The sequence below is a fragment of the Astatotilapia calliptera genome, chromosome 14 (assembly GCF_964374335.1).
Source record: "Astatotilapia calliptera chromosome 14, fAstCal68.1, whole genome shotgun sequence".
In the NCBI taxonomy this organism is placed as follows: domain Eukaryota; kingdom Metazoa; phylum Chordata; class Actinopteri; order Cichliformes; family Cichlidae; genus Astatotilapia; species Astatotilapia calliptera.
The window spans coordinates 6,437,921-6,450,208 of NC_137435.1; the positions used below are offsets into that span (position 1 = coordinate 6,437,921).

Here is a 12,288-nt window from a genome sequence, read left to right on the forward strand (position 1 = left end):
GCAAATCTTGACCATTTAATTATGATTGATTAATTTGAGATATTCTTACTTTAGAAAATTAAAAGTCAGTTTTACATGAGCTTAATTTCTCCATTTCAGACAACTAAACTAACAGTTTACATATTACATATTAACTGATGATGATGTAGGGATATCAGATCATGCATTGCAGTCCACTGGATAAAGATCTCCGATGTCGCTAAAATGTGTGAACAGTTGAAAAACTTCAGAATCGCTTCTATTTCATCCAATTTCTCTTGGAAAAAAACAAGCTTACCTAAAGCCAGGGAATGTGATTTCCCACAAAATATAGTCAGCAGTAACTTAAAATATATGTTATTATATGTTATTTAAACCTGATTAACTGCTTGCTAATGCAAATATATAATCAGACAGTCACATGGAAGCAGCTCAGTGCATTTAACCATGTAATCACTTTCAAGAGTTCAAGTGTTATTGCCAAAGTTCAAACTGAGAATTAGAACAAGTGACATGAATTGGTTGCTGGTTTCAGATGGCTGGTCTGATTGTTTCCAAAACTGCTAATCTGGTGTGATTTTCCCATACAACTTCCTCAGTTTACAGATAATGATCCAAAAAAAGAAAAGAAAATGTCCAATGAGCAGCAGTTCTCAGGGTGACAATACCTTGTTTATGCCAGGGGTCAGAGGAGAATGGCCACATGGCTGGTGGTGATGGTGTAATGGTGTGGGGGATATTTTCTTTGACCATTTTGTGCCCATAGTACCAGCTGAGCATTGTTTTAATTGCACAACCTACCTGAGTTGTTGCTGACCATGTCCATCCCTTTATGCCTACAACGTGCCCATCTTCTGGTGGCTGCTTCCAGTAGGATAAATTCCCATAGCACAAAATATCATCACCTCAAACTAGGGCTGGGCGATATATCGAGTTTTTTAAAAATATCGATATATTTTCATACGAGATATAAGATGTGACAATATCGTTTATATCGATATAGTCTATGTTACGTTATAATTATACTTGTGGAGCCGCAGGTATACCTCTCTTTCGTCCACTTTTGTCTCTACGCAACGTTACTCGGCCTCACCTCTCCTTCACTGAACACAACTCCCCCCTCCCCCTTAGCTTCACCTGCAGGCAATGACAAGATGAAAGCGGAATATCTCCGTTAGCGAATTACCGTGCGTGGGGCTGGACGGCGTCAACGTGTTAGCGAGCTAACCGCGCTAACGACATGCAGCCAGGAGGGGCTGCACGGCCTAAAATCCTTTCATTTTCTCAAAAATCGACAGTGCGCCTTATGTATGAATTCTGGTTGTGCTTACTGACCGCGAACCGATTTTATGTGGTACACAGCGCTCAGCAATCTGTCAAAAAATGTTTTAATATGACTTTGCTAAGCTACGGAGCTGCACCACTTGATGGATTGTCGGAGGATTACGGCTACCGAGGAGGAGCCTCGCGGAGTGATACGTACTGTGTGTTTATAAGGACCACAAATGGCACCTGTTCAGAGACGTGGTGCAGCTGTGAAATCTGTCTCTTTGTTATTATGCTCAGCGTCTATTAGTTTACATTTTGACTGCACAATTGTGAGCTTTTTGTTATGCACAAAAACAACATTGTTTTCTTTTATTTATGGACCATGATTATTTAATAAATGCTGATAATTTATTTTTGAGTAATTTCTTCATGTACATCTACGCTGTATGTAAATAAAAGTGCCCGTGTGACATCTGGGACACAGTGTGACTAGGAACTCTCTTTTTGTTCTTAACTTATGGCTTTAAAAAAAAAATCGAGATATATATCTTATATCGCCATCCAGCTAAAAAATATCGAGATATGAATTTTGGGTCATATCGCCCAGCCCTACCTCAAACCAACTCACTGGTTTCTTGAACATGAGAATAACCTCACTGAACTCAAATGGCCTCTTCCCTGGGGGCTTCAGTTATCAGATCTCATTGCGATAGAGCACGTTAAAAAGGGAGATTCCCTTCATGGATGTTCAGCTTACAGATCTGAATCAGCAACTGTTTGATGTTATCATCTCAATACTGACTAAAATCTCTGATATTATTTCCAAAAAATAAAAATAAAAATATATTTCCTGCACCTTGTGACTTTATGCCAAGAAGATTTAAGACAGTTCTGAAGGCAAAGGTGGTTCCACCCAGTAATAGCAACTGAATGTAAGACACAAATAGAAAATGGGAAGGAATAAACAATCATTTCTCTGGAAATAGATGTTGAGAGGGTGGAGATTTCAAAAGCATGCAATGACATGTTAAAGAGGAATACTGGAAAGTTTGGTGTTTAAATAGACCAACATATTGGGACATGTTGTGTGTGAATGACGCAACACAGCTTGAGTTGTCTACCTGAACAAGCGCATAGGCTTGTTACACACTGCTACATGTTGATGAATTCACAATTTTTACATTGTGTAGCTGTATCAAAATACATAAATACAGTGACAGCAGCTGTGCCCCTCCATCAACAACAGTCGAAAGTGTCTAACTGATGTTTACATATTTATAATATTGATTAAATCTTTGGAAAAGTACTGGAAAGTTACCAGCTCAGGCTCCACAATGGACCAGAATGGAGCAGAAAAGAAGTACTTTCACTCCTCGCTATTTTACTCACAATTTAACCATAAGGAATTTTTAGCTTTTTGGACTGAGATTTTATATATGGCTGAAACTGGTATAAAACTCTGGTTCCTGTAAGAGTAAAAATCCTATAAGAAAGACAACATTTCCTCAGCCATACCTGCTACAATTCATAAAAATACGGATATATACACAATATAAAAAATCCCTATTTAACCAACAGAAAGACTCTTTTTTTTTTTTTTTTTTACTAAGTGCATAAGGGAAAGGTTCATTTTCATAGGCAACCTTTCAAATCACGCTAATCCTCTGCTCTACTGGGAGCTTATTAAGTAAATCGATCAAGACTCACAGTCTCACAGTGAGATTCTTTTTTACTGGAGTAAAAAAAAAAAGGGTTGATATATAATAAGAGTGCATCTTTTTTTCTGTATGAAGTTATCTGCGCGCATGTGAATCAGGAGTTTAAGTAGCTTGAGCCCACAACCCTCGCAAACTAAACATGAGTAAAAGTGGAGAGTATAAATATTTTGTGTGACCTTGTTCTTCTCTTAACAGACATCAACGTCCTAACTGGCGATCTGGATAGAGAGATTCCTCGTCCTCATCTATCCTGAATGAAACCCTCTTAAGGTGGATGCTAAGCATTAAAATTGCATGTCCCAGTGGAGAGCTGCCATACCAAGTAGCCAACCCGCAGCAATAAATCAACACTAGAGGACTTTTATTTCTTCATTATCGCTTCCTGCAGCAACAACAAAGGAACAGGCATGTTCACAGGCCTGTTGACCTGCGGATGTGCTTCATAGGATTCTATTTTTGGAGCCTCATTGGTTTTACAGATTAACTGCCCTCAAATATGGCCCCAATCCGTTTGTTGCTCCACTAGTTTGACTGCTGCCGGAGGTTGTGTATATTCATGCTTCAGAACGCCCCACTGTGTGACAGTTTAGTCATCTGAAGGGGCACTGCTTCTTTTTGAAAGCAGTTTGAGTTCACTTTTTTCACACTCTTGCAGAGGAACAAACACTTTGCTGTATGTAATGACAGCTGGAAAGACTTTTAAGTTATTCTTGTCAACTCCTAACTAATTGCCCTCTTTCATTGTGTAACTGAGGAAAGATTGACATCTGAAGCTTTTACACCGTTGCCTAGTCAGTGTGCTTAGATTAGTGCGTCATAATATTTTATTGAAAGAGTTTTTCAGTCACACTACAGTCACACTGAATTTCCATTGCACGTTTTTATTAAACTGTCTAGCACTAATCGAGATCTTTCATCGTCAGATTCGAGATTTTCATAGTGCGTGAAAGCAAAAGTAGCTACCATTAGCAAATACGAACTGACGCGGCCATGTGAAATGGAAGACACAGGCCAAAGCCTGAACCATCAAGTCCTTAAAGAATTGTTTATGACATGTGAAGAGAGGACATTTTTGAATTATCCAACGTCACTCCAGCTGAACATTTCACAGGACAAAGCTACCACTGCTTGTTTCACTCTGACATAAATCTGGCATGCTTTGTTGGCCCCAGGGCCAAGCCCTATAACAAGAGAAAAATTAAAGAATAGGATTAAAGATGGATTATCACTGAAATACTAAAGCCAGCAAAGCAGCTGCCTTTGCATACTGAAAGCCCATTGGACTCTTCAGGGAGAAGCTCTGTTGACCGATTTGTAGATTGCATTTGGTTGTTGATGTGGTCACCTATTGGGTGGCTGGTATTAAAAAGGAAAGGATGGAGAATCTAGATGAGCTGGAGCACCCTCTTCTGGGAGAAAGTGCCAATAACAACTGGGGACCAGGGCCGGGGCTGGGACCTGGAACTGGACAGGCCCCAGGTGGGCTGTTCAAGGGAATCTTGGTTAAGTGTGAGGAGGACAGGGCCTACCCTCCATTAACATGGAGGGGCTATTGTGGACATCCCCCTGAGCTTCAGCAACAGCAGCTACTGGATCCTTGCTCCTTACCATGCACACTGGAGTCCTTTTACCCAGCAGCCCCCATTTGGGGCCACACAGATGCCCTGCTCAACAAAGACTACTTGGAGACCACGTTTGTGGACATTCGGCCAGGTTCAACACTGGAGAGGAAGCTGCTGGCTGAGACGCAAGACTTCCACAGTGCATCCTACAGCATGGACGATGAGGATGACCTGCTCCCTGACTCTGACGTAAGCAGTGTTGGACAAGTTACTTTGAAAAAGTAATTAATTATAGTTACTAGTTACTTTTTCAAAAAAGTAACTGAGTTAGTAACTGAGTTACAAGGTTCTACAAGTAATTAATTACTTGAAAAGTAACTATTGCGTTACTTAAAAAAAAATGTTTAACCCTCTGGGGTCCAGGGTATAATTGGCCATTTTTAACCACATTTCAAACATAAAATCCGAGTAGAAAAAGTTATATTTTTTACTGTAACAACCACAAACATGTTTATGGATAATATTTCATAACTTTAAATGCAAATATAAATTGTCAATTTTAAAATCATATGCAAAAGTTTTGCAGACAACAAAGTTATTTGCAACCATTTACCTTTTAGCGTTTTTTATAACCATTTCAAACTATTTACATAACAATCAGCTGTTCTGCATTCAACAGGATGCCACACAAATTATTTGTGCCACTCCAAATATTTCTGTCCACTATAAAGGAGAACATCACAGCCTGATACCTGCAGGTCTGACAGCAGCAGGTGTATCACTCCTACTGTTTTCATTGAGCATTGTTCTGACACACAACACAAAACTATCCACAACACTACACACTAACTACACAAGACGACACATTAACTACACACTCCAAACACGCTAAACGTCACAAATCTCTCACATCTCAAAACTCTCTCTCTCTCTCTCTCTCTCTCTCATCCTCACTCCTAAAACTTCCCCCTCTCCCTAAACAACAAAATGTCATGTTGCCACATCATTTTTGATTGGTCGGCATGGTGCATTTTCCCACCAACACGAAAGGGCAGGTTTTTTTTGTTTGTTTGTTTTTCTTTGTCATAAGCAGAGAGTGCTCGCTGCGCTGTCCTTAGACAGTAAACGTGGCGAAACTATTGAGGAAAAATCGCTGCGTATATATTGTTTATCATGACTCTGGTTTTACGTGGCCTATCAGCACAATTTAAAAACTGGTATATATCACCTTGTTGCTTTGTCATCTTGAAGTGGTCATGTGATTGGCTTAGCACGACTACTTTATTCTTCTTCAGTCAAACAGCTGCTTAAAGCTGCTGCTTAAAGCTGTAGCGTCCAGATTACTTACAGCTACTTCCGTGGAACTGATATAAATTGCGGTAAGCTTAAGACAGCTTCAACCATCTGTTTGTTGAAAAATAGTAACGCGACCGCACCGCATTTTCTTGTTAGTAACGGTAACGACGTTATAACGATAGAAATAGTAATTAGTTAGATTACTCGTTACTGAAGAAAGTAACGCCGTTATTCCCATCACTGGATGTAAGACACTTAAAAATGTCTTCTCTTTCTTCTTTTGTACCGACAACAGAGCTTGTGCAACCGTACAGGAAATAAAAGCAGGTCAACAAATTTTCCTGCTATTGTTCAAACAGAGGATTCAGGAATATTTAGATAGGTCTGAAAGTAAGCATTAGTTTCTCAATTAGTCCTTTGTTTTTCTGTTAAGTTTCAAAAGTAACAAACCTGAAAGTTTGCATGTAGATGCCCATATTAGTTTTATCAAATCATTCTCATCCTCAGCTCAACCAGATCCTCTTCATTCCTGAAACATGCTACAGAAAAAGCAATGGAGCCTCATACTGTCAGTGTAGGTTCTGGAAACCAAAGAGGAACTTAAAATAGACATGCGAGCAAAGCAGCAATTGAATGCTTACTGTCAAAAAGCCAGATTACATAAAGCTGCTCTCCTGCTGCATAACAGGTAATGACACCATAGTGCTGATAGAAGATGCCAGTTCTATATCATAGACCAGCGGTCCCCAAACCCCGGGCCTCGGACCGGTACCGGTCCGTGAGTCGTTTGGTACCGGGCCGCGAGAGTTGAGGCTCAGTTGTGAAATGTATGGTTTTCAGGGTTTTTATCGGTTTTCAGCTTTATTTTGTTATAATTTTTATTGTTTACTCGGTTTTCCTGGGTCTTTTCACGTGTGTTATGAATAAATCTTCTTTTTTTCGGTACCGGTACTAGTTTTATTTTGTGTATTTATCCGCGACACTTTAAAAGCCGGTCCATGAAAATATTGTCGGGCATAAACCGGTCCGTGGCGCAAAAAAGGTTGGGGACCGCTGTCATAGACCACCGAGCAAAGCCCATCATAAAGTAAAATATAAATTAGCTACGAGATGCCAACAGCAGTCAACAAAATAATACATACTCTAAATGTCACCAATAAATAATGTTAGTGTTTGTACTGTTTAGTCTCACATCAAGGTCAAGTAAAAGCTTTTTAAATAACTAGAACTAAAAGGCTAAGGGATGTTTAATGATTATTACTTTGATTAAGAATGCAAGTAAAAACACAAATACACAGTAGCACTACACACCGTTAAAATCGACAGCAGCTGGCTGCCACAAAGTTTAGGTAAGAGTTTGTTCCCCAAGGACAAAAGGAGAGCTTGTGTAAAATATTTTTTAAGCTCATTCTGAATGCTGGCAGTAGTGCAGTGATGCAGAGTCCTGGGCCTGTGGGAATAAAACCTTGCAGTGACCTTAAATCTGCACAAGACAACATCTTCTACTTTGCTTCACTTCAAATTGTTTTTATAAAAGAACTTAAACTGACACATGAAACTCACAGATTGCTCCATGATCAACATTATGGAAAAATAAGTGTCGCATCCTGATTGATTTTACATGTGAGCACAGGCTTAAATTGATTTCCCTGCTTCTCATCAACACAAAAAGGATTTTATGTCTATAAAAATACTTCCCAACTATAGAAAGATTTTTTTTTGACCAATAGAACAGGCATAATAGAAATAGCCCTGTTCCAAGCTTTAAATAAATTATCTTGTTTAGTAAAAAAAAAAAACCACTTTATGTCTGTGTTTGCTGCTGGTTTACAGAACAGTTACTAAAATATAACAAAAGCCTTTTTTGGAATTGTACAACTGTTTCTTACACAAAGTAAAATGACCAAAGTGGTATGACAGGGTCATTGTGAGAGAGCAAGTCAGACTCAATATGCAGCTGTTTCAAAAAAGATGCATGAGTCATAAAGTGCCCCGCGGTCAGCAGAGCTAGTGCATATCCAGACTAACCCCATTCAATCACATTATCTTTCAGACACTAGCAAAGTTTTTAGTTGTTGTGGATGACTTGAATATAAGAGAAACAGCGTGTTTCACTTAATGTTGGAGTAGATCATCTTTGTATGTTTAAGACAACAAGCTGTATCTTTGTTAGATGGACACAAAGAGGTAGATTACAGAAATGACAAAAAAGCAAGGTTGTTTTTTACTTATGCACCTGTGCACTGGCACCTTGATGAAATAAACGGAAGGAAGTTGACAAGGCTGCAGCAGTACTGATCCATGAAATGGATCTTCAGAAATATGTATTCCTCTCTAGAAACAAAGTCTCAGTTTTTCTCTTAACCCACAAATTTTATTGAGACTCATTTTGAAACAAACATCTTTGAGTCAAAATGTTTTTTTTATTCACTTTACACACCGTCCTTGCACAGTACCTTACATTTGAAAAGTTTCAGTGTAATTTTCATTTGCAGGAAAATGAAATGAATGTAATACCTACTGCATTTTTGTGAAGGCTGAAATCTCACAGACAAATATCTGAAAATGTGCCCAAACAAAAACAAATCACCCTAAAAGTATTTCTTTATAATGTATGTTATCGCTTTCTATCCTGAACTCAACCTAAACGCACTCTGTTTGAATCCCAGGACTCATCCATCGATGATTTTAGTGATACAGACAGTGAGAACAACTTCCCTCTGATGATCCCTCAGGACTACCTGGGTCTGGCCTTTTTCTCCATGCTCTGCTGCTTCTGGCCCCTGGGCATCGCTGCCTTCTATCTTTCACAGAAGGTATACGAACACACACAAACACACAAACACACAGACACACCCTCAGTCCTGAGCAGACAAGATACAACTTGGCTCTATCGTTCACAGCTGAGGGTGAGTTTTTACCCTCTGCAGTATGTGTGGACGATCAACGAGTCCAGTTCTTTAGTGTTGTGCAAGTGAAGGATTTATGGAGGAGAGCTGTGACAAGGAGATTACACCTGCAGAATCACACTTCTGAAATAGTACAAAGCTGAAAACTTTAGATAAAACACTTAGATCAAATCCGAATCACAGTTGTCTATAATATGGTCTCTGTTGGTATCATAACTCAGATTTCTTCACATTGATTTCTTGAAGACATAAGCTTGAAAAAAACCACTGACCTCTGTCCTTATGTATCTTTTTCATTATGTGTTGCTTAATTTAATGGGCATGCATATGTATTTACAACCTTTGCATCAAGCAATACATAGAGCCATGACCAAACTAAGAAGAAGAAATAATAGTATTCCTGTACTGGGGTTTTGTCTTTAAATCAATATTTACATAAATATTTCATTGCAGCGCATAAAAACTGCTCGTTGGAGCTCACTGGTTTAAACAACATGCTAAGGGGCATGTACTGTGTTTTGCCTACATTTATTGAATAATAAAGTCACTCTTTCTACCATATGTATACTATAATATGTATAATGTCTGCCTTTCAGCAGGGATATATCCAGTCCAGATGTATAGGGCAGAAATCTAACAGGATACCACATTAAAAATGAATAAACTTAAAGTTAATATAACTGCAAATGTGCTGTTCTAAGCAAACTATACTATTCATACACAACTTTTTCCTTTAAGTGTTCAGCATCTGCACACCACATATTTAATGACAATTTAATTAACAGATACAAAATGTAAACAGAAAAAAATTGAATCACTGGCGATCTGTCCAGGGTCTACCCTCCCTTCGAAGGCTATTTCCAGGATTAAATGTGCTTATTATGTTAAACGGCACTTTTTAGAGTCACATACATGCTCAATCATAATTTTTGACTCATTGTTGTGCATATCACTTTAATTTTGCTGTTATTGATTGATGTTAATGTGGAAATATTTAAATAAAGTACTGTGCGTTATTAAAACGCCTAAGTAAATGTACAAGGCTGTCTTTCTACTCGTCACTGTGTTATACTTGTATAACTATGCATGTGACAAATAAAGAACCTTAACCTTAACCTTAACCATATCCATGCGCTCATCTGGCCAACACCTCTGGCCCCTCACCACAGAAGAAACAGGATAAAATTATTAAATCTGATTATTCAGAAGTCAGATGACTGGTCACCCAAAAGTCAGAATTGCTAGAAAAAAAGAACTTATTAGCCACAGTTACTTATGGTAGTATTAAAATACCCCTTACACAAATATCTCTAGACTCCCTTATTTTATAAACTCATCCCTCCAGCAGTGCAGGAGAGAAAGAAATCCCATTAACACTTTTGCAAAGCTAACTGGCAGCATGCTGCAAAGGCCTTTTGATCAGATCAATGGCCTTCGTTAAGGTTTAATTAGAGTCATAACAAGAAACCTCAAGGTGATAGATTTCCAATATTGTTGAGTGCTGCCTAAAACAGGGGTCAGAGTCAAAGGCAAGGACTAGAGGGAGAGAGAAAGGAAGGAAGGAGGAGAAAATGATGAATGAGCTGCAATCGCTGGGTGTGATTTGGAGATGGAACATAATATGGGCTTAGCGTGAGATTGGAATGAGTGGAAGAGGAAAGTGTAGGCCAGGGAGGACATTGACAAATGATGATAAATGCTGTTCTCTCCTATTTTTTTCACTCTAATCTTTATCTCAGTGTCTCGTCTCCTCTTTTACTCAGACCAACAAGGCATCGGCTCAGGGGGATTTTCAGGGGGCCAACGCAGCGTCTCGCCAGGCTCTCTGGCTCTCGGTGCTCTCCATCGTGTTTGGAATCATAACGTACATCTGTGCCATTGCTGCGTTGATTTCTTACCTGTCCGCAAAACCACCATAAAAGCAACTCTTTGAAACGGACATGCATACAAAAGACTGACCTCTCACATATTTCATGAAGATCAACACATGTCAACATATCACCGTTAAATGTCAAATAATCACAGTGTTTGTCTGTCGACTTGTCTGAAGTCACGTTTCATCTACACCAAGCTGAAAAGCTGCGACGCTGAAAACAGAAGCTGGGAGCTGGTGTGTCGTTTATAATCGCTTTGGGATTATAAAAAGAAAAATCAGCTCAAAGGATGTTCTGAGCACATGAAGAAAAATCATTGAAAAAGCAGTCTGTTACTTGTTTAGTGATTTGAAGACTTAAGTTACCTTCTGTTAAATCTGTGCTGTAGTTGTCATCATATGTGAAGCATTACTGAAGTAAAAAAAAAGAAAGAAGAAAAACAGAAATTCACATTTTTCCATAGCACTGTAGATATCAGCATTACAAACAATGGATGAATAATAAGAAGCAGTGGGGATATGTGTCATTGTCTGCCTGGGAGGAGCTAAGTGGAGGGCAGTATACGATTAGATGGAGTCTGCAGATTTATGAGAGGTCATAGCAAGGACGTGGCAGCAGATAAATCCCGATGGACTTCACTGTGGGAGGGCCTGAGCCAGCACTGTCACTTGAGGGGTGAAAGCTGGTGATGATGTTTTAAAACATACGATGAGCCAGAAGCAATAGTCCTTTGGAGAACCCAGAGTTCCTTGCTGACGGGAGGGACCCCGAGGGAAATGCTGCACGTGAACATCGATAAGCTCATCCTGGTTTCACACTGCTTCAGTCACTGTTTACTGACAGAAAGGACTGCCTCTGCTTTGTTTATACCAACTGAATCATTATCTTCATGTTGAAATACACAGAACACTAAATAACTAACGCACAGAGTGTAGTTGCTGGTATAAGAAAATACGTTCACGACTTTTAAAATTAAATGCAAAACTCGGAGGTAGAAAATGGACTCAAGATATAGACATTAAATGTTATCCTCTATATATACACAGGGTTAAGAAATCATAACATATACAGCGGAGGAAAGAGCTGGAAAAAGTGCCAAAAATACAGAAGAAACTCTGAGGATGATCCTTTTATCAGCTATTCCATTATTAGAAGCAGCCAGGCTGTTCACACCATGCTCCTTAAATATAGATTCTGCTATTTTCTCCACCAAAAATAGAACTGACATCTTCAGGAGCTTGCTTCTTGCAGTATGACTGACTTAAAAAAAAGTCTACTCAAAACTTCTGTTCAAAAACACACAAATGCTTTATTTAAATGGGCCAAGAAAAGTTGCAAAAATTGTGATGCATGTTTCAATAACATCCCAGGTTTGGTCATAAGAAAACCCTGCATGGTGAGCTTGTTGGTTTCCTGCTGCAAACTTTGTTTCCTTCAATTGGACCAACATTGTTGCAAAATTGACTGGATAAAGCTCTGAGCCTTTAACTACATAGTAAATGGGGGGTATCCAAGTAAATATAAAGGAATGACTAAGGTGGAAGCTGACATTTTCTATTTAGATAAATAGTTTTATAGAGCACACAGCTCAAGTACATATAAAATACTATGTTTGCTGCAATCCCAGTGTTGTTTCAAAGCTGGTAATAGATCACTTTTAACAGATTTTAGTAGACAAACC

The 12,288-nt window shown here is 38.9% G+C and overlaps 1 protein-coding gene across 1 annotated transcript; it reads left to right on the forward strand.

Moving 5' to 3' along the window:
* Window positions 1-4,198: 4,198 nt before the first annotated feature.
* tmem91 (transmembrane protein 91) lies at window positions 4,199-11,047 on the forward strand. Its single transcript, XM_026191724.2, has 3 exons — window positions 4,199-4,777; window positions 8,494-8,640; window positions 10,497-11,047. Exons 1-3 carry the CDS (start codon window positions 4,343-4,345, stop codon window positions 10,650-10,652), a joined length of 738 nt encoding a protein of 245 aa, XP_026047509.1. The 5' UTR covers window positions 4,199-4,342; the 3' UTR covers window positions 10,653-11,047.
* The last annotated feature ends 1,241 nt before the right edge of the window (window positions 11,048-12,288 follow it).